A 25,218-nucleotide genomic window follows, 5' to 3' on the forward strand; every position below is an offset into this window, starting at 1 on the left:
TACGGGAACCCCGCCTCCCGGCGCGAGGAACGGCAACTGGGTGTGATGGCGGCGCCGGCGGAACCCGTCCCACTGTCGGGGGTGGCCTGGGCCTCCAGCCCCGCCGCGCTGCCCGCCGCCTGGACCCCGGTGAGCAGCCCCGCCCCGAGCCCCCGGCACCGCCCCCTGCCCGGCGGCGGCCACCCTAGTACCGGGGCCTCGCCTGACCGAGCCCCGCGTCTTGCCCTCAGATCACGAGCACGGTGGAAGGCGCCGCCGCCAACTTCGGGAAGGGATTCGGGCAGAAATCCAGCTACTTCCTCTGCCAGAGCAGCCAGGTGAGGGGGGAGGGGCGCGCCTGGGCGAGGAGCCGGGACCCCGGCGCGGCGCGGCGCGTGCTCAGCCCCTCTGCTCCCCGCAGGCCGGCCCGGGGGACGTGGTGGCGGACGTGCAGGTGCTCGGCGAGAGGACGGCGCTGCCCGCGGGTTACAGCTACGCGCAGGAGTTCCTGGAGCCCCGTGAGTCCCCCCGGCGGCTGCTCGGGGCCCGCGGCGCCGCGACTCCCGGGCTCGCCTGTAGCCCGCAGGGGCGGGGAAAGCCCCACCAATGATTCCCAGGGCCCGTACTTAGGACCAGTTCTCCCCCCTAATGGGAGTGGGATTTTGCCACCACCCGATGCTTTAAGAGCTCAGTCCTGCTCTTGCTGGGAAGCTGCTGAGAGGGCTGGTATCGCTTCCCACCATCAGGAGCCCTGCGGGGTCTATGCGGCTTGTGGGGAGGGCCGCCGGCAGAGCTGACCCCTGCATGCTAGTGCTTTGCAAGTTCATACGAGCAGTGACACGGCCCCCTCGCTCCCCCTCAGGAACGGCAATCTCCAAGAAGAAGCGTGTGTGCGTGAGGCTCGTGCCCGTAGGCACAGCAGAGCTTGTGGTATTCGACATCAAGCTGAGTGGCAAAAACAAAGCAATCCCACACTACGTGAAAATTGGGTAACACGCTGCCCCCTCCCCTTCTGGTCCCCCTCAGCACTTGCTTTCTGTGGCTTCAATGTGCTCTTGTCTTTTTTAGAGAAATTGGCAGCTTTGCTATTTGGTGTAAAAAGGGGCATGCTCCTAAACCCAAGCCCCTCCCCAAGCCAAGAAACATCAGTCTCACCCTGAAGCAGCTTTCACTAGAAACAGCTGAATCCAACCAAGCCAAGTGAGTGTTTGGGGCCACCTTTGTTTTTATGACATGCTTCTGCACTGTGATTGTGTCCTGGTTGGTTATTGCGGCCTCAGCTTGGTTTGTTGTTACACTTTGCTTGTGCTCCCCAAGGACAGCTGTAACATTAAGCCATTTTAAAGGAGTGAGGGGATGGGACACACCATTAGCTGAACTGATAAATTCTTTCAGGAGTTTGCTCATTTACTCAAACTGAACAACCAGCTTTAAAGTTTTCTCTTAGAGCAAGGCAGATACAGCAGGTGCACAGTAAAGTACTGTGCATTTAAAATGCTTTGTTTATATGGTGAGGCTTTAGGGAAGTACCTTACACCTTCTATGCACAAAGAGGAGACTTGCTGTCCACAGGAGTACTGGAAGCCCAGGTTAGCATTGCTTTAAGGCTCTAAGCCGGGGCGGGCAATTATTTTGGGCAGAGGGCCGTTTACTAAGTTTTGGCAAGCCATCAAGGGCTGCATGACAGGCAGCCAGGGGCAGATAATATTAATTTCCCTAATTTTTGGGGGGGCCCACAGGCTGGACAGAATGGCCTGGTGGGCCACATTTTGCCCACCCCTGCTCTAAGCAGAGGAAGGCATTTGTGCCATAGAACTGGCAGATAAAAACAGCTGAAGTCCACAGGATTTCACAGACTTAGTTAAGCTTCTGCTCTGCAGGATGGAGTTCCCATCAGAGAAGTCTGCCACTCACTTTGGCTCAAAACACACATCTCTTAAGCGACATGACTCCATTTACGAGGCCTCTAATCTCTATGGCATTTCGGGTAAGTGCAGCTCACTCTTGAAACCAGAGGAGTTGCTTAATAGACCACCCCTGTCTTAGTCATCTGTGAGCAGGAGGCCTCCTGTCAGCTTTTCAGTGCAGTTGCGTAGCTCAGTCAGAAGCAACTGTGAGATGGTCTCCATCTCTTGCGTGCTACAGCCTTTCACACCGCTGGGATGTCTCCTTGGGGCGTGCTGCCTTCTGGTATTTGGGTGGTAGAGTTGCTACAGGAATCCAGCCAGACTTGTTCTTGCTGCATCAAGCCCTCTGCTAGTTCAGAAGTTAAGCACTGACAGCTTACCTGTACTTCTGCCAGAAGACTGATGTCTCAGTTAGGCTGAGCCACTTTCCTCCCCTCCCCATGTTTCCCCCACAGAAGCCATGTGGATGCACTGTACTGAGTTGCTGCATATCCCTTCCCAGAACTCAATCACTGCTTGCTAGGAAGACTAGCATGGAATCAATGGCAGGTACTGGGGCTTAGACGGTAGCAGCCTGAGTCTAATGAGCATCTCTCTCTCCTCAGCAATGGATGGAGTGCCATTTACATTACACCCCAAATTCGAAAGCAGCCTCGCTCGTGGCACTCATGTGAGTATTGCTATAGGTTAGCACAACAGCAGTATCCCTGGAGCAGCATCTAGTATTGTCCAACTCCATACATGCCTTTCAGAGCACTCAGGAATAATGGGCTAGGAGGGACCACCAGGATCCCCAAGCCTAGTCACTGGTGTCCTGTGGTCTAACAGACAGGGCAGAACCTTTGAGGCTTTTGCCCTAGACTAAGGCTCTGCAACAGCAGGTGAATTGTGCTCAGATGCTGGTAGATGAACCTTGCCCTATGTAACAGGAAGGGAAAAAGGGATGTGGGTAGGACAGTCAGTCAATACTCCGATTGTCAGACCAGTTTAACTTGGAGCAAGACACACTGGCAATGCATGCAGAAGTTCTCAGTCCTTTGGGACATAGACCAAGTTGACTGGTTCTCCTTTGAGCTGTGGCTAATCTCTTGGGCTTGAGGGAAGCATCAAAGTCCCCAAAAACCCAGTTGTGCATCAGAGGCAGAAGAGAAGCAGGCAGTTCCTTCTGTCACCTGTAGGGATCAGGGAACACAAAGCAGGTGAACTGAATCTAAAACAAATGACTTCCCTTAAGGATGAAGCAGCAGGGGTGGGGGTCTTGTGAAGAACACACAAATGCTTTACTTCTCATGGTTACCTCTCTTCCAGGCCTTTTCCTTCTTAAATAATCTGAATATCAAGTCACTTGCTGACATTGAGAAAGAGGTAAGGACTTCAGGACTGAGCCCTCCAGCCTCACTGGTAACACACTGGGGGAGGAGATTGGTCTGACAGGGGGAGCAGCTGGATCTTTATGCATGGCAGCACAGTGCTGGCCCTGGTATTCACAAAGCTTGGCTTGTTCTCTTTTTGTTCCAGTACGATTACACTTTTGTAGTTGAAAGGACTGCAGCTGCCAGACTCCCACCCAGCATCTGCTAACAGCAGAGATGGCTCCAAATGTGGGCAAGATCTGACCCACTGAGGCCGATGTCCACGACCGCCGCGTTGTACTTGACTCTCCCAGATGAACAGTCCTGTGCCAGACCAAACCCTCTCTTCTGCCTTCTAGCCTTGTACTCATTAGAGCACATGGGTCTGGATCTCTTTGGTGCTCCTGTTTAGCAACTTCTGTAAGATTTTGTTCCCAGGGTAGTTGTAGCTGTAGCCTGAAGAACACTAGCCTGTGACCTGCCCAGGAGGAGGAGCATGCTGACTTAGGCTAGACATCCTGTGCAAGGTCTCAGGATGGGTTTGCCATGTTATTCCTTTGTACAGCAAGGGATCATGCGTGTCATATTGCCAGTGAGAGGTGTTGGCCCATCAGCATTAATTGTTCTGATGGAGGTAGATGTACCTACATCGACTCTCCTCTCCCTACACCAGAGCAGAGGCACGCATGGTGCATAATTCCCTTTCTTTATATGGTAGAAACACTAAGCAGCCCAAAGGATTGGAGGCTGATACTTTCCTACAGATTAAACTAGATTTTTTTTTGCCAAAGCTTTTACAGGCCTGTTTATATGCAAGTAAACAAGCCAAGTAACCTGCTTTTCTCTGCTTCTTTTGTAACCAGTGCACTCGCTGACCAGGTTGCCTTGAACACCTTTCATGTCCTTAGTCCCCAAAAGAAGAAATTCCAAACAGGTTTTAAAATACATTGATTCTGATTTAATTACCAAATCCTGTAAACGCTTCCTCAAGCGTGGGGCAGTACAAAACTCCCAACAGGCGGTGGCATGTCCTGGAAACATCTAAAAGTCAGCAGCATGCCCCTTGCAGTTGAGTGTTACACTGGGGTAGTTTCCCAATGAATACATAAGAGAGCTTTTCCGTGCCTGCTTCCAGGCGAAGTTAAGAGTCAATGTCCAAAGAATAAAGATTCTCCTTGCACCCTGGAAACTGGTCCTCCTGTGTTGTCCCTCACACCTGGCACTGTAGGGGGGCTGGGACTGTGACCTGTTTCAGGAAGGCACTTTAAGTTTTGCACTCCCCAGAAGAAACTGAAGAATTCGGTCCACCAACAAGGCAAGGAAGAAGTCAGCCAGCAAGACCTGAGCGATCACGATCTTGAACTGAGGGACCAAGAGAACAGGAGCTCAGATTAGTCAAACACAGTTCATTTTATGCATAAAGTTATAGTTTAATTAACTGTTGGGGGAATTTAGTGGGCTTCAGCCTTACACAAGTACAGTGAGTCTGCCTTTTGGCAGTGCCAGGGATTGGTGGTAAGCATCTACTGTACCTTACTATATGGTGCACTAGCAAAAAAGGAACAGATATGAAGAGTGACCTCTTGTTTTATCTGACCAGGACACTGGATTATGATGTAGAGAATAATAAGGCCATATTCCAGCACCACTGCCTGCAGGGGGCTGGGCTAAAAAAGTTTAGTGACTCTGTGCTGCTGCGTAAGCAAGAGTGCAGTGGTGCCGTGCTCAGAGCAAGGAAAGGGGAGAATCTTCTGTATCTTGTAAAAAGGGTTGGTTGGGCTGGGGGTGTGTGTGTAAAATGAGGCAGTTCTTGTTTAAGGCTATTTAAAGCTATACTAAATTGCTGTTCAAGATGTGACATCTTAACTCACCCAGACAAGTAACTGAATTCATAGTGAACACACAGCCATTAATATTCCTTATGTATGGACTCCTATCAAGTCAAGGGATTTGTTCTGCCCTTAGAAGTGAGCTATTCATTTACAGAAGTCGGAACCCATACCAACTCCTGGAAAAGTCAGCACAACAAGCAGCCATTTGCACTGTGGTCCGTGATCTCCAATGTAATTAAAGGTTTGTCATGGGATTTTGCAAAGGTGCCTGTGTGAGTTAAGTGTGTGACTTCCAGTGGGGACATACCCTGACCTCTCAGCCCATTCTGGAAGTCCCAGTGCCATGAAGTTTCTCAGCAGTTACCCCCGGGTGGTGGTGCAGTGTGTGGACAAGTCCCTTCTCACCTCTGTGGGGATTTCCACCAGACCAAACTGTTCACTGAATTCTGGCGAGGAGCCTGTCAGAAGGCCCACAATAGCAAGCCCTGAAAGGACAATGCTCCATAGCAGAGGCTTGTTCTCTCGCAGACTCTCCATGAAAGGATGGCCCTGGAAAAAGTAACATGGCACCAAGTCATGACATCGGAAGACATGCTACGCTCACAAGGTGCAGAGGGAGGCATTTTTCAGGACCAAGGTCTACATAGGCGTGAAAGGTACCTGCGGGGCTGTGGAGCTACATCCCCATCACACACAGGCAAATGCCAACTGAAGGACTCCTTCAATTGTCACTTCAAAGCCTCACAACAAGCAAGGTACCAGAAACAGGAACACCCAACCACATGCCACAGGACACATCCAATGCCACAACAAAGTAATTGGTTAGTGTGTGGCCCAGAGGACCCTAGGAGGGAGACTGCCCTCCACTATGGAAGGTGATAAAGCCCTCCCCAGTATGATGCAGGGAAAAAGTCCTGAGCAGAACAGCAACACCCTTAAGCCACAATGCTCTGCATAAGCCCACCCTAATCCAAACCTCACTTCAGCCTTGGCCAACATCCCAATGGTTCAGAAACCCCATCCTTTGCCCCACAGAAGCAAGTGCCACCCAGAGGTAGAATTTCTTCTTGGCCCCTTCCAGGAAAAGGCCTGAAGCATAGGATTGACACCTGCTGCCTGCAAAAGAGCTCCCTTCTATATCCCAGCAACATGTCTCATGCTGATTGATGTCCTGTCCTTTTGCACCACCCCTCCCAAACTCCATGTGAACTGCAAAGGTGAGGCTGCAGTCTGGAACAGTTCCTTCCCAGGGATACAGGTCCTGTGCACCTCACCTTGTAATTGATAGCGAAGGTGGCCATCTGCATGGCCATTGACATGATGTAGACTGTGCTGTTCACCAAGCTGGGCTCAAACTCTTTGTACAAATCCACAAATTCTTCTTTCCTTTAAAGAAATGGAGATGTACCCCTGTGAAAGACCCATGGACCTGGCCTGGATTACACAGGGCCCTGTCCGCACTTGGATTCTACAGGCCAGAGGGGCTCTGGGACATCATAGGCCATAGACCTTCACCCCCCATTCTCAGCATCATGCCCCTGAGCCAGAACTTGTGTGGGAGAGGCTGGCAGAGCAGGCGCAGCTCACAAGAGCTCCTAAAACATGGCCTTGTTTCAGAGCGAAGCAAAGCCCCAGCGTTTTCTGTAGGGAGATTAGGACTTGCTAGAATTTTCTGCTGTGAATTTATCTAATTGTAACAACACAGTGCAGATTGACCAAAACAAATGTCCTTTTGGAAGGAGAAACTGAACCTGCCTGAGCTGCTCCTCTCACCTCCAGCATGCCCAACTACAGGACATGTTCCCATGGTGACAGCAATCCATTTTTCAGCGGAATGTGGTCCATACAAGTGCCCTAGTCTCCCCCCGAAATTTAAAGTCTCAACTGAGCTTTGGCAAGTTGTCTACTTCCACCTATCTACTCTTAAATAAGCTTTGGGACCATTTCCCTTTCCCCTGCTGCTTAGAAGTTGAATCCAAAGTGACCTGGGGGTTCTGCAAGAAGGGAAGACAAAGCACCCTGATAAATGCAAGTCTGTCTGGCCCTTCCCTGCTCAACCAGGGCTTCCCCACTCAGCCGTGTGATGGCATTCTGGGGAAATGCACTTCACTCACTTGGGCTCACTGCGAACCTGTGCACCACGATACAGGTATACAAGGCTGAGGAAATGGACGAGGAACTGCAGCAGCACTGTCAGCACCGTGTACAGGTTGAAGATGTTGGGTAATGGTCGCTCCTTAGAAAGAGTTTTCAGTGGCTGGAAGCAAACAGGGGAGTCAGGGTTTGACTGGAAGGGATCTGCACAGGGACAACAGCATGGAACGAGCACAGCACTGGCTGGCAGGACAGCGTGAGCTCTGGGGGGATGCAGCTCTGCTGGTACGAACTGTAGCCACGACACCATCTGCAGTGCAGCCCTGGCAGCAGTATATTATATGGCTATGGTCTGCACTGAACTTTGTATCGCCACTCCCACACCCCAGCAAATTGGACAGGGATGCAGTGCCCAGTGGGCTACAGAACGGCCCTCCATTTTAGCGCTGTGGAAATGAACAACCTCTGGCTAAGCATAGAGGGAGGAGCTGCTTTGACCAGGCAGAGCCCTTCACTCCTCCCAACATGCTAAGCACCCCATTTCCATGATCTGGGGAACACCCCCCAAGTCCAGGAGCCCCTGACTGGATTCCTGTACCTTTGACCTGGAGATGAAGAGGAAGCAGCCGGCCAACAACAAACCCTGCAGTGTCGCCTGGAAATCACTGAACTTCACCCCCTCTAGGTAGAGCACACTCTGGCTGTAGGCGAGGATCAGGGCATTCAGGGCCAGAATTTTAAACATCTGGAGCGTGGTCACTAGCGTGCAGCGACCTTGCTTGATCACATGGCAGACTGCAGAGAGATAGAAATGCCCTGTCCTTTCGAGAGCCAGCTCTGCCGTGCAGCTGCTCTCCCCTCTGACAGACAGCACAACTCTGCTCAGAGCCTGGTGTGCTTGGGTTAGAGGCTAGAAGATGAGGCTCTTCCTGCCCCTCAGCCACCACTGCACTGCAGTTCTTAGGTTTGGATGCTCCATGAGCTGTGGTTTGGGGCAGATTTCCCATGACAGTCAGGGTCTGAATCTCCCCTTCTCCCACCTCTGAAGTCACCTTGTCCTTCAAACTTGGACTGGTTCATGCCAGACTTGCAGGGGGAAGGTGGCAGTCATCCTGTATGCCTACACCCATGCCCAGCTGTGCACACTCTCCTCCCCCCCAGCCTGGCACTTACTGCACTGAATGGAGGAGAGCTTGGATGTGAAGGGAGCAGCGATGCTGGCGTCACCCAGTTTCACAACGGGCACATGATCATCCTCCAAGTCCTTCAGAACCTGGCTGATCCTCTCCTGCTTGTCAGCACAAGAGAGAAAGGGAGAGACGTGCATGTGTTTTTATAACAGGCTAGGAGACAGACATGCTCCAGGCCTGCCTGCCCCTGCCAGACCTCTCCATCAAGGCAGTTGGCTGCCAACCATTAGATGGCCCATGACAGATCCTGCATCATGGAAGCCAGCTGGCCAATTCCCCCAGTGTTCCAGGGAAGCAGACAGGCCAAGCTTGTTGCTCTATACAAGGCTGCTAGTTACAAGCAATGCAAATAACTGACTGTCATGAACGTTCCTGCTTGAGCTGGGCAGAGACCAGGGGCCAAGGGAGAGGAAATGCAACCCGCCTTGGGCTCCACACCCCCTTTCTTCCCCCAAAGTTCTAAGGTGCAGCAAGTGCAGTGCCCCACATTATGCCCAATATTTCCCACCAATAAAGGTTCTGGACTGGGAGGAGCTGGAGAGGGTGGTAGGGGCACTAGGGGCAAAGCTGGCCCTCAAGCCCTAGGTGGCAGAGCAAGGCCTAGGCCTGGCAGATGTGGTTACCGACCCGATGGATGGCCAGCTGCTCTTCTCTTTGGGACAGGACCCGGTGCTTGGCACCACGGGAGGTCGGCTTCACAGTGCCGCTCCCCATGGCCGGCAGGGCAGGTCTCCCATCACTGGGCCCATCACGAGGCTTCCTCTTCCTCTCGGGCAGTCTCTCCGGAGCATTCGCCAGGAGCGCCACCCCTGCAGGACCAAAATGTCAGCTGCAGGCAGCAGAAGAGGGAAGACCCCGTGCTATGAGTCTGGGTCGGGAAGCCGAACAGGAATTGGAAGCCAGGACCCCAAGGTCCCTATGTCCCACATGGCAGCTCGTATCCTCTCCCTGTGTAAACGGCTCTGAAATGTTCCGGTAATTCCTGGAGGCAGGAGGTAGGTGCTACCAAGGAGTCACTGCTGGGAGCAGCCATCACTGTGCACATAGGGAACAACAGCAAGGCTAATAGCAAAGTGGAAGCAGGCTACAAGCCTCATCTGGGTAGAAAGGACCAAAGTTCAGAGCATGTTATATACCAACCCAATGATTCTGTGGGAGATGGCTTCTGACTGCTCCTAGCAGGATCAAGCCTGGCTTGCAGAGGCAAACACCACCCTCCAGGTCTGAAAGCAGCCTCATGCATAACCTGGCTATGTGGGGATGTCATGTGCACGCTGGGCTCCCCCACTCGCACCCCCTGCTCAAGGGCCGAGGTAGCTGGCCAGTCTCCATGAGACTTTCCCAGGACGTGCAGTTTGCAACCTGTGCTCCCCCCTCTGCCCAGAATCACAAGCTGTGTGTTTATTTCACCAGTCCAGCACTTGCTTTGCTTTCCTACAAGAGAAATTTCTGTCCAAAGGGAACAGGATTCATTGCTGACCCCCTCCCTGCTGGGGGCATAACCAGTGTGGGAAAAAGAACTATGAGCAGCCTCCAAATGCCGAATCCTAGGCCCAGAAGCTAGCCACAGGGGCACATGCAAACCTCCTGTCTACCCTGTGCTGGGACTCACCCACATCCGCGTGCTTCAGAGCCCCAACATCATTGGTCCCATCCCCACACATCAGTGTGACATAGCCCAGTCCCTTCAGTGTGGTGATCACAAATTCCTGTAGGGTAAAGGCAGCGTCAAACACCTGTACCTGCCCACTCTGGCAGAAGCCTGTGTATTTGGAGGCAAGGGGCTGTGGCCTTGGGCAACACATCCTACTGGAGCCAAACCACGCTCACTTCCCATCCAGTCTCTCCACTTACATCAGTTATAGGCACATGCCAGATGCTGCTCTGGAGACGACAATAGTTATAGTTACCCCGTCTTTTCAAGCCTGGCAGACCCTCTGTACCGCCTCTGCTTTACAGGAAACCTGTGAGCTACAAAGGGCTAAGGTGCCAAATGCCTAGGATTCTGATTAAAATAAACACAGCAGGGACTGAGCCCCAGAAGCTTATGGGTCTCCCTGGTGTGTGGATCTGCTCGTGAAGCCAGGGGGCAGCCGTGAGCCTCACCTTTTGCTTTGGTGCTACTCGAGCAAACACCTGGATGCATGGGATGAGCTTCAGCAGGAGCTGCCTTCTTGCTGCCAGCAGGTATGAAAGACCCTCGCCTGTGATACACAGGTCATATTGCTGCGTCAGCTCCTGCGGGGTGTGAGGGAGGGCAGGGAGTGCTACAGTGCCATCAATGGACTGCCACTGCCAGCTAGAGCCTGGAACGAGAGCATACATGGCATCAGCACAGATGATGCCAGGCAGTTTGAGGTGGGGCTGCATCAGTGCTGTGCTCATGATGCTTCCTGCTGCTTGAAGCCCCTCATCGCTACAGAATGAAACCCTCCAATGGCCCTGATGACAGACACCCAAGCAGCTCCCAGTCCTGCTCCATCCCTTACACCTATCTACCTACGATGCATGCGCGGACCCAACACCGCAGCATCTGAGCACCTCAGCCTGGAATGACTTTGTCATCACAGTCCCCTGCCATTACCTGCCTCTTACAGATGGAAACTGAAGCCCAGAGACGGACCTGCACAGACTCAGCAGTGAGGGGTTGCGGCAGGAGAAGGATGCCATTCTAGTACCCAACCCTTTATACAAAGGGAAGGGCTCCCAGTTACTACTGTTAAGGTGCTCAGATACCTTGGCGATGGGCTGGGTGGAAGAACAAACTGTTCCTACTGTCTACAATACACTCCTGGACGCGCGGAGGAAGGACCTGCAGGAGAACAGATGGTTACCCTGGTCTCAGAGCAGTTCCATGGGCAGTGCTGCACAGTATGGGCTAGAAGAGGCAGGCTGCACATCTTGGGATGCCGTACCTTTGCAAGGAGGAGGCTGCAAGATGAGAGTGTGCTCCTTCTGGATGAAGTGAAGCTCCCGAGCCACATGGCAGGCAGTGAGGGGGTTGTCTCCTGTAATCATCACTACCTATGGGGGTTAAACCGACAAGGGAAGGTAACACTACACCTGCAAGGCTGTATGTGCACAAAGCTGACATGGTGCATCTGTGACTCTCAGCTGCCTTCCTAGGCACCACCCAAACAGGACACAGCATAGTCACATTCGCACAATGCTGTGCCTCGGCTCAGGGGCTTGGCCTGTGGTACTGCACCACAGAGGCTCTCCTGCTGCCTGAGTGCTCTGTGAGGCACACAGGCCCAGGGGGTCCCAGCCCTGACATGGGGAACACCCCAAATGAGATGCTACTGCTGACCAGGCATGCTCATTCCAGTGTCTCGCCAGAAAGACAAGTCCCTGGCAGCCAAGGGCATGGGCTGCACGGGCAGAACTACCATGTGGCATCTCCAGCACAAGCTCACATTGCACCTTTGAGTGCCAGCCCCACTTCTCCCTAGTCCCCATCCAGAAGCGCAAGGGCCTGCATTTCCTGGAAAGCTCCAAGGGTCCCAGTATCAGAAACTCTCCGGCCTACTTGAGCCTCCAGCTTCTGGCAGACACTCACGTGATGCGAAGCATTCTGGATCTCTCTGATGACAGGCCGGGAGTCAACTTTGAGAGGGCAGGAGACCACAATGAAGCCGACAAACCTCAAGTCACACTCCAGTGCATCACGTTTCATCTCACGCACCTTTGGGAGGGATGGAATCAAATTGTGCATTACACGCTGCCTCAACTGCCATAGGTAAGAAGCCTCCCCAGGAGAGTGCCCTTAAAGATGGCCTCCCCCAAGAAAAGTTACCTCCCCTCTCTGGTCAGCCTTTTGGCAGGGTAGCACAGGGCTGAGGCTCTAAAGCCCCTGCCAGGAAAGTGCTGTCCCCATCTTACAAATGGGATACAGACAGGTATAGCCCTACGTAATATGGGAAGCCAGTGGCAGGGCCAGAAATGAAACCTAGGAGACCCATGCCCTGGTCTCCTGCATTAAACCCCAACAGGAGTCAGAGCTTAACAAGCAAAGCACGGTGACAACTCCCTCCCCAAAAGGAGGTGGGGTGGGGGAGCAGGGGACAGACATGACAGAGAGCTGGAAGGAGCTGGATATCACAGTCCTAGACAGAGCCCAGCATACCTGCTGGTGAGTGAGATGCCCCAGCTCCTTGTAGCCAAGTGCTAGCACTCTGGCCCCCTCGCGTGAGATTTCCGTGTGGATGACATGATAGTTGCTTGGGCACTGAGAGAACTGGAGAAAGGGTGAAGAAAATGACTGCGTTAAGCACAGTCCAGCACACAACAAAGTAAACAGGTTGTAACATTTCACATCAAACAAGGAGCAGAGAGAAGCCTCCGTGCCCAAGCTGGGAGCAGGATGCTCAGGGGCGCCAAGCAGAGGCCGGGAACACCCTGCACTGAAGTGCCATTGGTGTCGTTAGGATCAGTGCTCAATCTCTTCAGCACAATTTTGCCATGTGGGGCTGTTTGGGCTCGTTATCAGGACAAAGGCCCCTCTGAACTTGGCCGCGAGTCCAAGCAGACTGGGAAGAGGGAGCATGAGCAGACTCCCATCTCAGAAAAGATTCCACTGGCCTGAAAGCCACTCTCCAAGTGTGCTGTGCTCACCATTGGGTGCAGTGTCTCCGGGGCCCCTTTCACAGCTGCAATGTAACAGAGATCAGTCGAGCCAACCTTCTCGTAGGAAGCCAAGACAGACATTCTTTTCAGGGCACTAGCAAAATGAAAGCGCTGGTGAATTTTCAGTCCCTGAGTTTTAATACTTCTGGAGAAAACTTTCTCATCTGGAAACAAACACATCAGGAAATCCTGAAAGGTTTCTCAGCATCACAAGCAGCATCACATCCCTCTGCTTCTGGGGAGCCCACTGAGAACATACGTCTCCCCTCCCAGGCCTACTTGTTGCACTGTGACAACACTGAAAGTTCTGGCCCCACAGACCAAGGGGCAGATCAATCAGACTGCCCCTGCAGAAAGGTCAATGCAAAAAGAGGAAGGTATAATTCCAGCAAGGGCAAGCCAACCTGCATGTGCCTGTGCTAGCCAACACAGGTAACAACAGCCTGGGTTTCAGCATAAGCTAGCCACCAGAGCCCAGCCCCTCAGGGTACCTTGCTGGTTCAAATGCACTGGTGCCTATATTGAGGCGTTTCCAGCACTGTGTTCCTGCATGGATGCACTTAACTGAGACAAGGAGGTGCCTCTGAGCAATGCTGGCTGCAGCGCACCCCATGTCTGCAGCCCTGACAATGGTCTTCTAAGTTGAGAGTGCATTTCCCTCACAGCAGCCTGGAGGTAAAGTCCCCTGCAGCACTTCCACAGGCCAGTTACCGAGGTCACGTGGCCTGAAACTGCCCACTGCAGTACTCAGTTTCACCCACAGAGAAAGAACTGGGAGGAGCAGCCTTTTTTTGTCATTAATATCTAGCTGCACAGAGACAGCTCCAAAACCAGCTTCTGCATGGGACCATGCAGGGACAGGCCATTGCCTTTACCTTTGGTCAGGGTCCAGTCCACCGCCATCAGCATGGCTTTCTCCAATGGGTCTCCCACTAACGTCCCATCATCCAGCTGCACCAGTGAGTGGCAAGTAGCAATGGCTCGGTGGGTTTCCACGGGGATGTCAGACACTGGTGTTACTTCCTTTCCATCCCTGCAGTGGGAAGGAGACTGACCGCATTAACAGGCCCACACAGGCCATCAAGCTGTGTAAGTTATTCTGCTGCCAAGATGTCCAGGATATAATTTCTGCTGCAGTTCTTTGACCAGCAGACAGCTGCTTGTGCTGACACCGAAGCAGGGGCAGAGCTGGGCTTTAGCCATTTTAAAGCCTCTTTAGAAAACCCTGAACGAGGAACCAAATTCAAGGACTTTGAAGCTGCAGACTGCTGGGCAAGTGCCACAGCTAGAGATGTACCCAACTGCTCTCCTCCATACAGAGACCCTTCCTGGATCAGACCCTTCCTCTCCACCTTTCCAGTCATCATCTGCTTTCCCCTGGGCTGACAATTCACCTCTGCACCGTACAGTTAATAAAGCTGGTGGGAAGCTCTTCCTATGGCTTACCTGAGCCCTGCTACCCCTCTCACCACCAGGTGGTCGCTGGTGAGGGTGCCTGTTTTGTCAAAGCAGCACACCTCAACTTTCCCAGCAAAGGGGATTCGGAAAGGTTCTGTACAGTACACATCTGGAAGAGAATGGATGAGAGCCTGTGACAGGTCAGGGTCCTCCCCTGCTCCACAGCCCTTCCCACAACAAACAAGCCCCAGAACACAGTGCTCAACCACAATGATTTCTTTACTGATCCCCAAGCACTGTACTCCACACAGCTCTGGAGTCTAAAACCAGGTGCAACTCCTGGTGCACAAGTGGGAGACAGATTCAGAGGCTACCAGGTGCTGAAGTTCTCAGAAAGACACCTAATCACTTGAGCATCAGAGCACCTCAACAGAACTGGGATTCACGAAGGGGAGCCCATCTTCTGCCCCACGACACAGAACTATATAACAGCATATATCACTCCCTTCCCCCACCAAGAGACATTTGTACCCTCTGCCCCCTCCCAGATCGCTGCCTCAGAGGTATCAAAAAGCATCGCAGCACCCCTACACAACAAACCCAGGCATAGGACCCAACCCCCGTGACTGAGTCTGGGAGAAGGTGGCAGCTGCCAAGAGACACAGAAGCCAGCAATTTCACGCACCTTTGCATACCCATGTGCTACCGTTCCCAGAAATGGGGCACCAGAGCAGAGCATGCCTGTATTCCCTCTTCTGGGCTCAGTACTTACAGAGCTTGGCCAAGGCAATAAGGGAGGTGTTGACAGCCAGGGAAAGCTCAATGGGAAGTTCGGGTGGAACGACTGAAGTCAGTATTAAAGTGCATTCCAGAAACAGCTTGTAACGATTCCTGCCTGGGTCCTTGGTGCCTGAGGAGACCAAATTACACAATAAAACCAGTGACCCATTACTTCTCATCCCTAAACAGTGTGCTCCATAGCCAAAAGATGGATGAATAAGGCATCAGGGGAAGGCTACTACCCAAGAGGGAGGGAAACGATGAATTTACTGAGGTACGGATCCTGCTTACACATGAAACAAAACTGGCCAACTTCCTCAGCTGCCGCTTCTAAACGAACAGCCCATCCTGCCAGTCTTAAGCTTAGATGGGGACAGCCCTGCCTTGAACAGGGAGTTGGACTAGATGACGTCCTACGGTCCCCCTCAGCTCAACTCTTCTAAGATTCTATGAAGCTAGTCATGAGGAAGAAGCATGAAGAGCACTCACCTTCAATCCAGACATACGCTGCAGCAGCAATGGCAAAGACCAGCAGGAACAGAATGAAAATGAAAGTCTCCAGGTTATTGGCTGTAACTCTCTTCACCCCAAAGAGGATCGTACGCAGCAGCTTCCCCTGAGAGTAGAACAGGCTTCAGCATGCAGAGCTGACTGCAGCACATGGTGAAGTTCGAAGTTACAACCTGCCCTGTATTCTCACCCTCTGCTGCCACTACACAACTTGCTCTCTTGCTATGGCCACAACAAAGGTCACCAGCCTATGGCCTCCTACAAGCAGGGCTTTTAGTAAAACAGTAGTTTCTAGGTCAATTAAGCTCATGTTCCACTGCCCTGTCCTATTAAAAAAGCTTACTGCCTTGCACTTTTCTAGTGTTCAGCACCAAAATGTGGTAGCTATTCTCACACTTGGTTTATATGTGAGGAGAGCTAAGAGGTGGAGTCACTTGGCCATTGGAGTTTTTGTGACAACCCAGACTGCAGCTGTGGCAAAACACACACCATGTTGCATACTGTCAATGACTGCCTGCTAATTTCAGCCGTGGACTACAGGAACTGCACACAGACACTTGAGGATGCTATCACATGGCTTGGCAATTATGCACATGCTAACTGATTGATTTGTCCAAAGACTCAGTTGCTTTGGAATAGTTGTGATGCAAACTCAGGACTCCTGAGTCCCATCCCCCTGCTGTACCCACTAGATCTCTCTCTTCACATACAGGGCAAAGGAATTTCCAGATATGCTCGTATTTTTTTCTTCTTCTGAACAATCGAGTAATTTTGTCACCCAGATTTAAACTTTCTGTACTAATGAAATCAATCAGGATTACATCTCTGGAGAGCCAAGATAAGCGATGAGAGGCCAGTGCCTCCTCCAAACCCTGGAAAACAGAAAGAGATCGCCTTTCATTTTTTCCTTACCTGTGATGTGTTAAAGCCAGTCCTCAGCACATATGCCACGCACCCATTATCGACAGCTGGAACAGAAGCAGGGACAGGGGTGACGCACAATACGGCTCTTTGGTGCATGCATAGCAGCTAGAACAGAACTGAGACCACATGTTCCTCTCACCCAGCAGGAAGATTACTTCAGTCTAATGCTCATTTTGAACTACTGTGTGAAGGAAAACACAGCTCCCAACCCCAGCACATCAAGCCAGTTATACTGAGTGGAAGAGGTCAGGGTACTTCCTCCCTCCACCCAGCAACAGCCTGTGGCCACACAGGTACGTACGTTTCAGTCCTGTGCTGGCCTTCTGTGGTGGGATGTGCTGCACCACTTTGGTTCCCCCAGATATAATGTGCAGCCGGGAGTCCGCCTGCATGTCCAGGACATGTTCCGAGTCAAGATCCTCGACAGGCTCCTGCATGAGATACAGCAGGACTCAGAGGCAGAGCTTGTTCTGGGTTAATGGCAACCAAATGACCTTGCACTACCCCTTGCTGTTCCCAGCTCCCCCTGGGCAAAAGCAGCCTGAACTGACTCCAGATGTTAATGAGCTGCTCATGTTGATGTAATCTGGTCTAGCTCAGTTGTCCTGGCATCTGTGAGTTCTGGATCTAAGGGATCTGTTCACTCAGGGCACAAGGGGCATAGCAGAGAAGGCTTTCTGAAGTCTGACTTTATTGTTTGTAAATTACCCACTGGCACAAAAACAAGGGATGTTTGCTGGGTTTGAAGCTCCCTGTGCTTGTCCCTCCCTTGTCTGACCAGTCAAAGGAATCCAGACTGGGGAATGTGGGGGAGCGTTGGGCCATGCCCACACACTGCAGTCCAGCTCCGGCAGCTGCAGACTCAGCCAGACAAAACAGACGTTCTGTTTCTCATTTACCAGAGATCATCCATCACTGATAAGGTGATAGTGCACAGACAGACCCTGATTTCCTGGGCCAAAGTTTACACAAAGATGGATCTGTACCTATAAACACTGCCCATTTTATCTGCTGCAGAGGCTAGCATGGGACCCAATGCATTACAAAAGTAAACACAATGAAGGCACAACAGGCCCAAACTGAGGACTGCACAAACCTTCATTTGTGGCACTGACTCTCCAGTCAGCATGGCTTCATCCACAATACATCTTCCACGGAGCAGCAGCACATCACATGGGACTAGGTTCTCGTGAGGCGATCGCCCTGCAAATGGGGGGAACAGCTTATTAAGAACAGTTTTGTTGAGACAGCGTGACTCCCCTTTGCTTTGGCTGAGATGGAGGATTTCTAATGGCAAATCTCACTTGCCAAATCTGTCCCAAGGCTCCACAGAAGATGATGACAGAGTTGATAGGAACCAGAAGAATCACCCGCAGGCTTTTAGGAATGCACTGAAGCTGGACAGATTTGAAAGCAAACAGCACAATTTCTACTGCCATTCAGGCTCTAGACCCCAAGGGCCACTCCTGGGGTAATGAAATTAAGGAACAGGCAAAGGGCTAGAGCTCTGGATATAAAATATTGTTCCCTCTTCCTCATCCACCCCCCAGAGCATCTCAGGTACAGAAGGGAACTTTTCACCTTCTGAACCCCAGCTGAAGTAGGTTAGCTGCTAGATGACTGGGAGATAAGAATCTGAGGGAAGCTTTTCAAGACCTGCAGGCATCAGATTAAATGCCCACAAAAAAATTCCATAAAGACAGCCGGTGGGTCCAATGTTAAGTGCATTTAAGCTTAGGGTGCCAAGTCAAGGCACCTGCCAGAAGTCTCATTTTACAAGTGCTTCTGATTGTGGCAAGCGTGCAGGCTGTTACCGATGGAAACAATGTCTCCTGGGATGATCTCATCGCTGGAAATGGGGCGCCACTTCCGGTTTCGATAAACCTGTGAACAAATGCAATTTGAGAAATCAACACCTTGATGCTAAGGGGAGGATCAGTAAAAGAACCCCATGAGAAAGAGAAACAACAACTTCCACCCCACAAGATAGCTGCAACTAAAACCCGCTTTCACACCCGTGATGAATGGTCAGTTTCCTCCTAAAGAGCCCTCCAGCACTTCAGCAAACATCACAGAGTTCCTGGGGGGAGGGAGGCATTTTTACACACCATTATCACTCCCCATTTACCATCATCCTTTAGAAGTGTGGATGGAGCTGATGTCCTCTTCCTCTCTGAAATTATTTTCCCCTCTTTGGTGCACACAAAGTTGTACTCAGTACTACATATGTTTGCCCATATACACAACCATTACAGGAACTGCATACACTTTCCAAACCAATGCAAGAGGGCTTGGGCCTTTTAAAAATCAGTCAACTCACTGCCTTCTTCCTTGCTGAACAGACAAAGCCCTGCTGTCCCACAGCAAGTCTCAATATTAACATTAGAAAACAGCATAAAACTAAAAAAACTGGGCTAGAGCAAAAACTATTACAAGGAAATGGTCAAAGACTTGGAATAATCAGGCAAAACCAAACCAAACCAAACCAAACCGGAAAATCTTCCCATTTCCCTTCCCTGACTCCTTTCATCATGTTTTGCCTGTTCAGTCCATGTCTAAAAAAATCTTGCACACCGCTATGCTCTGCTGGGTTTGAAAGCAGAGGGGAGATGTGAGCAGTCACCTGAATCATGTATGGCTTGTTCCCCATTTTTCGTATTTCTGACATATTCCTCATCTGCTGCTGGACCAGAGAAGCTTCAAAAGCCACCAACATGGAGAGGGTGAAGACACTGTAATACCAGTATTCATCCAGGCACCACAGCGCCACACAGAACACCTATGGGGAGCAGCAGATATGGGAATCATTCTACAACACACCCCACCTAGAAACTATGATATTCCTGAAAGCTCAGAACTCTTGTAGTAGGACATGCAATACAATGGCACAAACTGGAAACCTACAAAGGCACAGTAATGGCTCAGGAAGAAGAACCACAGGGAATCCCAAGTCTTTCTTTGTTCTAGTCTGAGATGGGACATTGAACCCTTTTGCTTATCCACAGAATAGACAGCCTGTGCACAGCAAGCTGCTTCCATACCTGATTCAGAAATTAGCTAGAGGTGAAGAGAGAACTTCATAGTCACAGCTCACTCAGTCTTTACCGCTCTATTAGAACTACCAACAAAAGGGCTGGTTCATGCTAGCTATGATTTTTGTAGCCTGGAGATCTGCTCTTTGTGACTGGACTAAGAGCTGCCAATGATTACTGGATAGTAACAATTTTCAGTTATCAGTACCCACTGATACTTCATTGCCACCAAAAACAGGGCTGCAGGTTCGAAGGGATACCCCTCCCTTGAACCAGTGGAAAAGTAGTTACAGCTTTTTTTTTTTTTTTTTACCTGAAAGACGAAGAAAGGGGCTGTGGCTCTCTCTTTGAAGAGCTCCAAGAACTCTGGCACCACCATCTCAGCCCTGGGAAAGAATCAAATCCTTACCAATCTCTGTTTTCGTTTTACAGCAACATCCCAACCAACATCTCACTGGCATACAACCTGGAGGCTTTGCTCCCTGTATACCCACGACATCCAGATAAACAAATCTTTCCTATTCCCCAATTACTTTTAGATTTGGTGAACTGAAGCCAGGCCCTTTCTGGGAGAGGAGGCTCCAGATTTGATGCTATTCAAAAGCAGGTATATCCTTCAAATAGATCCAATTACGAAGAAGCTGATGACCTGGATTAAGGATATTAAAAAACTCATGGCAACAGCCCACCCTCTTTCTTGTCATTTAATACTACTCAAAGTGGCTTTGGTCCTGAAAGCCTCTGTCCAGCTCAGCTCTGCTTTGTGGACACTCACTTGTTTGTGCCATATTTCTTCTCAGCTGCTCGGATATCCTTGTCCTCCTGGTAGCCTCGGGCATTCTGGTAATAGGACAGGGGATGCTCCACAGGGAAGGCAACAGGAAGAAACTGTTTCCTGTCCTCTACCTCATACGAGTACTTGATCTTCTGAAACTCAAAGGACAGGGCCTCCTGCCCATCCTCCCCCTGCAGAGATTACACAACAGGGAAGAGCAACAAGACTTTCACCCGAGGGCCCTTACAACAGGGCTACATCACCATGCAACCTGTAGGGAACCGTCTGCCTAGCCAGGAGGGCTAGACAGACAGGACTCGCTGGCCATTCACAGGTCTGGCTCCTAAACAGCATCATCTGGGATGCAGGTGTTAATTCCATTCTCCAAGGCAGGTATGGGTAAAATATGACCCACGAGATTATTTCATTTGGCCTACAGGCAGGCGCCCACCAATTAATGGTATCTAGCCCAGGCTGCAGGTGTCCCTGCTGCACTCTGCCAGCATTCAGCTCAGCTCCCTCACCCTCCCATAGCTCCTCCTCCTATTCCGGCTGCAGCACTCCAGGCAGCAGGAGGGGGAACAGGGGCAGGTAGGGGGAAGCTGCAGCTGGGTGGGCACACAGAGCATTAGGCTAGTGGGAGTGTGGAGTCTGGACTGGCCCAGTTCCATTGCATGGGACTCCCCGTGGTTCATGTGCAGCTCCCAAGACTTACTTGCCACTGGGGGGAAGCCCTGCATGAAGGAGTCAGTGACCTTCCCCATCTGCCACCACATGCAGCTCCCAGGACTCCACTGAAAGTGGTGGGGAGCTTTGCACAATGGAGCCAGGCCAGCTCGGCTCCACTCCCTAGCAGAGTCTTGGGAGCTATACATGGTGGCAGGAAGAGAGGCCAGGCCACCAACTCCATTGCATGGGTCTGTCCCCGCCACGGCATGTGGCTCGGGCCAGGTCCCAGGAACTGCACGCAAGACATGGGGAACTCCGCATAATGAAGTTAGGCTGGCTTGGCCCCGCTCCCAGAACTGGCTGGAGCTGCATGCTGCTGGGGGACCACGAGTGCTGTCCATGAGTGCCCTGAGGGCTGCTGCCGCCACCAGTGGAAGCTGTGTACTATGGGACGGGGTGTGAGGAGGGGCTCCCACATGCACACCCCACTATATCCATACACACACAACCACATCCTCCCATACACCCCATACCCACACCTTCTACCACATGCCCACATCTTTTTTTGGGGGGGAGGAGGGGGCGAAATGGTTGCAGCCCTCAACAGCTCACCAAAACTCATTAAGTGGCCCTTCAGCTGAAATAATTGCCCACCCATGCTCTAAGACCTTGTCCTACTCCCACCTGTGACTGATACCAAATAGCTTTCATCCAGCCACAGTTTCAAATTAGGCTAGTGGCAGCTAATGGCTTTGGTAATGAAGGCTGCAGATCTTTACATATGACCAGAAACAGCAGCTCCCCTGAAGCTGGTAGACCTCACCTTTGCTTATAAAAGCCAAGCCCTTACCTGGTCACGGTGGAGTGGCACCAGCTCTGCAGATCCATTATTTGGGGTTGGCACAACTTTAGCCAATGTGGCTTTCTTAGGACTGGGTTCCTGAAAGACACAAAACAGGTGCATGCTCTGTAAAGCAGATCAAGCACACTGGGGCTCATGGCAGCCAGAAGAGATCCCTTTAAGATCCAGGGTGCACCAGGACCCATCTCTTAAATCTCAAGCAGGCATTGTTAAGTCACTAGGAAGGCAAGCCCTTCACAACAGGGAGGGGCCTTGACTTTGCACAGGCCTGTTGCTGCATAGACTCTGTGACAGAGATGGAGACATCCACACAGTTCAAACCAGGAATCCTTTGGTGCCACTAAATGAGGGCTTGTTCCTGAAACAAAGTGTGCCCAAGACACAAGAGGGACTTATCACCTGAAACCCAGAACCCATTCTCACAGAACACACACCATCATTTTGAAAAGGCAAGAGCCACAGTCATGTGTCAGTGCTCTCCCTTCCATTCAAGGCTTACCAAGCTAGAGTAACATTCATGCAGGGCTTGTCTGGTGGCTTAGAGATCCTGCAACCTGGGATCACTAGGGGAAGTGCTACAAATTCTTCATGCGAAGCCAAGAAGAGCCTGCATTGAATTCAAACTATTCATAAGTCTGGTCTATTTTAAATATTCTTTTTGTTAACAAATTTCCCGTTCAAAACGTGGGTGTTTTATTTTCAAACAAAGCAGAGAAGGGACTGACTCCAGGCGGGGAGGAGGGGGGCAGGAGCAGACTGGCATCTTCTGCTTCCTACAGGTATTAGGCAGGCACTGTCAGGAAGTCTTCCTGATGCTTGGGATTCATTAAGTAACAGAATAGCTCTCCAAGGGGAGTGATGGAAACCCCCGTGGCCAGAACTAGATAAATCACTGGGGAAGATGCTGCCGGAAACAATGCTGCCTTGGTCTTCAGGGTCAAGCAAGTGGAATAGATAGTACCCAATGGGACCAATCTGCAGTTTCTGCTGTTATAGTAAAGCCTGTACTTGTCTGGGCCAAGATTTAGTGACACTGGGATGGGCGTGAATAGAACAGTTCTTAAGCATACCGCTGTGAGAAAGGAGGGTGCAGCTGCTTAGAAGAATGGCTTAAAAGAGAATAGATACGACAAAAAAGTATTATAAACAGCTGACATGTAACGACTCCAAGGTGCTACTTCCCACAAGACAGGGAGCTTCAGATTGTCAAAATCGGAAATGAAAACATTGTTTCCAATCACAGAAGGCTCTGCCCTGCCATGGCTTAGACACGCTGACCAAAGGTCATGGGATTAATATCCTGCACGTATATGTGGCTGTGAAAGTCCACTCGCACCCCAGTGAAACCAGTGGAGAGGAGCCTACAGATAGCTTGACAGGAGCCAGCAGCTTTTTAGGAAAAAGGGAGGGGGGTTTTTTGTCTTAAAAAAGGAAAAGGGAAGAGAGAGAATCAAACAACTTAACCCTCCTCCTGACCAAGTGCATCGGTCACCTCAGAGCTTAGGTCATTTGATCTGCCACCGCCCCAGCATCTAACCATCTAACAAAAACATCCAGAAGAGCCCAAAGGCAAAGCGCAGAGGGCAGAGGAATCTTCACCCTTCCTGAGCACTGCTGCTGCAGCCTGGCTGGGCCAGGGACACCAGCTACTGAGCCAGAAATAAAATGTGAACGTGCCTCTTTGAACTCATCTTGCCCTATCCCTTGCAGTGAAGCAGAAATGTTCCCAACATCTTTTTCTTTAAGGCTTTATCCCAAATTATATCACTTCAATTCCAACCCCGATGGAAATAATCTGCAACCTGACAGATGTCAGAGCACTTTCCTCAATCAGTCTTAATTTTTCCGTTGCTCATTTTCATCCTATCTTTATTCTGTGGTGCAAGATCAACCTCCCCACTTTCTTGCCATTTGCCCCTTTCAACTCCTTCAGCTCAAGGCTTCAAATTTTACAGTTAATAATAAAGATAAATTTATTCCATTCCATGTACAGAGACCAAGGGCTATGAGCAATCACAGCTTGCAGTCCAAGGCTCTCACAAGCTGCCAAATCAGGAACACTGTCAGGACATCGGGAAAAAAAAAATGTAAGGAGCCAAGCTCACAGTTTTGGCCACCAGTTTGAGGGGCTCCTTTGTCTGGGGGACTTCTCAATCAAAATAAATGCCAAGCTATATTTCAGAGCCTGGCTAACCAAGGCAAACAAGATCATTTCTGCCAAGATGTTTTACATTAGAGGATGTATAACCATTTCTCAGACAAAGCTAAGGAGACAGTTAAAGGAACTATCAAAGAAGGGGCAAACCAGTCAGCACCGCTACCAACAGGTGGTTAACTTGCAACCAGGGCTTCTCAGCCCTGCGGCACCTGCCACCAGGGCAAACCCAGACAACACAGTTGTCACATAGGGCCTCTGGGTCTGGCCTGCCCAGCTGCTTGCCACTCCCTTCAGCCCATCCCTGGGCTGGAGACCCCTCGCTCCGTCCCTGCCCTTCCCTTCCCTTCCTTCCGCTTCCTGCTCCGAACCCTCGGCCAAGCTCTGCAGTGACGAGGCTGCTGTCACGTGGCAGCACTGACAGAGGAAGGAAGCGATGCCCGTTGCTGAGCCACCAGCCCTACTTTGCAGGTGGCTGCCCTTCCCCTGGGGGTAGGAGGGGAGAGCGGCTGGAACGAAGGCACCAAGGCAAAGCCTTTGGGGAGCTGCTGGCTAGGTGGCGATGCCTGCAGTACCAGCATGAGCCCCCTGCACCGTGGGGCCCTGGGCAGCAGCATCCCAGGGGCTTGGAGGATGTGAACCCCACTGGGGGCTGCCCTGGAAGAGACCTGCCCGCCCGCCCCCGGCCAGGATCCACCAGGGGGCGCTTTGAGGGCGGAGGGACAGGGAAGGAAATCTCCCACGTGGCGACCTTTGACCCGGCTACGGCTACCCGAGACCCTGCCCCACGCGGCGACACCGTGACGTACCCTGACGCAGGTGAGCGCGCAGTGCGCGTGCACGGACCAGAGACCCGAGAGCGCGGTAAGCAGGTGCGCGACCCCGATGGCGGCGAGCGCGAGCAGCGCGGCCTCGGGCGGGGCGCGCTCCGCCTCGGGCTCCCCCGCGCCGGGTTCCCCTACCCCGGCCCAGGCGGCCCAGACGCGCGGCCCCCACAACCAGAGCCAGGCCGGGTACAGCCCCGCCACGAAGGGCAGGACGGTGCCGTGCAGGAGCCGCGGCCGCCGCCGGTACAGGGTCACCGCCGATACCAGCTCGTCCATGGACCCCGGAGCCGGGTTGGCCGCCGCCAT

General features: G+C 51.7%; 2 protein-coding genes across 3 annotated transcripts; one reads left to right on the plus strand and one right to left on the minus strand.

Moving 5' to 3' along the window:
* Positions 1–4,427, plus strand: MVB12A (multivesicular body subunit 12A). Of its 2 annotated transcripts, XM_006277045.4 has the most exons (9): positions 6–129; positions 231–317; positions 401–497; positions 842–968; positions 1,048–1,179; positions 1,860–1,966; positions 2,492–2,556; positions 3,195–3,251; positions 3,405–4,427. In XM_006277045.4, exons 1-9 carry the CDS (start codon positions 46–48, stop codon positions 3,465–3,467), a joined length of 819 nt encoding a protein of 272 aa, XP_006277107.1. In that variant the 5' UTR covers positions 6–45; the 3' UTR covers positions 3,468–4,427. The 2 variants fall into 2 exon arrangements, with proteins under 2 accessions (XP_019341238.1, XP_006277107.1); XM_019485693.2 differs by lacking the exons at positions 2,492–2,556; positions 3,195–3,251; positions 3,405–4,427 and adding an exon at positions 2,342–2,485 and having other exon boundaries at positions 1–129.
* ATP13A1 (ATPase 13A1) lies at positions 4,174–25,218 on the minus strand. The gene is made up of 26 exons (XM_006277072.4): positions 24,895–25,218; positions 21,919–22,008; positions 20,400–20,590; positions 19,938–20,010; positions 19,216–19,371; positions 18,407–18,476; positions 17,689–17,795; positions 16,894–17,023; positions 16,581–16,636; positions 15,648–15,774; positions 15,151–15,288; positions 14,427–14,547; positions 13,856–14,013; positions 12,969–13,144; positions 12,481–12,591; positions 11,914–12,039; positions 11,270–11,378; positions 10,461–10,660; positions 9,967–10,063; positions 8,982–9,163; positions 8,338–8,452; positions 7,763–7,959; positions 7,185–7,327; positions 6,345–6,456; positions 5,476–5,619; positions 4,174–4,600 (listed from the first exon to the last, which is right to left on the minus strand). The coding sequence occupies exons 1-26, from the start codon at positions 25,216–25,218 to the stop codon at positions 4,490–4,492; spliced, it is 3,564 nt and encodes a 1,187-aa protein (XP_006277134.1). The 3' UTR covers positions 4,174–4,489.

This window comes from Alligator mississippiensis, chromosome 8, assembly GCF_030867095.1.
Source record: "Alligator mississippiensis isolate rAllMis1 chromosome 8, rAllMis1, whole genome shotgun sequence".
Lineage (NCBI taxonomy): Eukaryota > Metazoa > Chordata > Crocodylia > Alligatoridae > Alligator > Alligator mississippiensis.

What these genes read in the sequence shown, in the direction of transcription:
- ATP13A1 (XM_006277072.4), bottom strand. Translation starts at nt 25,218, where the DNA reads ATGGCGGCGGCCAACCCGGCTCCGGGGTCCATGGACGAGCTGGTATCG. An exon ending in GGACTGGACCCTGACCAAAG is followed by an intron (nt 13,145 to 13,855) that starts GTAAAGGCAATG and finishes GTTTGTTTCCAG; the next exon opens with ATGAGAAAGTTTTCTCCAGA. An exon ending in GGCATCTCACTCACCAGCAG is followed by an intron (nt 12,040 to 12,480) that starts GTATGCTGGGCT and finishes TCCCTCCCAAAG; the next exon opens with GTGCGTGAGATGAAACGTGA.
- MVB12A (XM_006277045.4), top strand. Translation starts at nt 46, where the DNA reads ATGGCGGCGCCGGCGGAACCCGTCCCACTGTCGGGGGTGGCCTGGGCC. An exon ending in GCTGAATCCAACCAAGCCAA is followed by an intron (nt 1,180 to 1,859) that starts GTGAGTGTTTGG and finishes TCTGCTCTGCAG; the next exon opens with GATGGAGTTCCCATCAGAGA. An exon ending in GCCTCGCTCGTGGCACTCAT is followed by an intron (nt 2,557 to 3,194) that starts GTGAGTATTGCT and finishes CCTCTCTTCCAG; the next exon opens with GCCTTTTCCTTCTTAAATAA.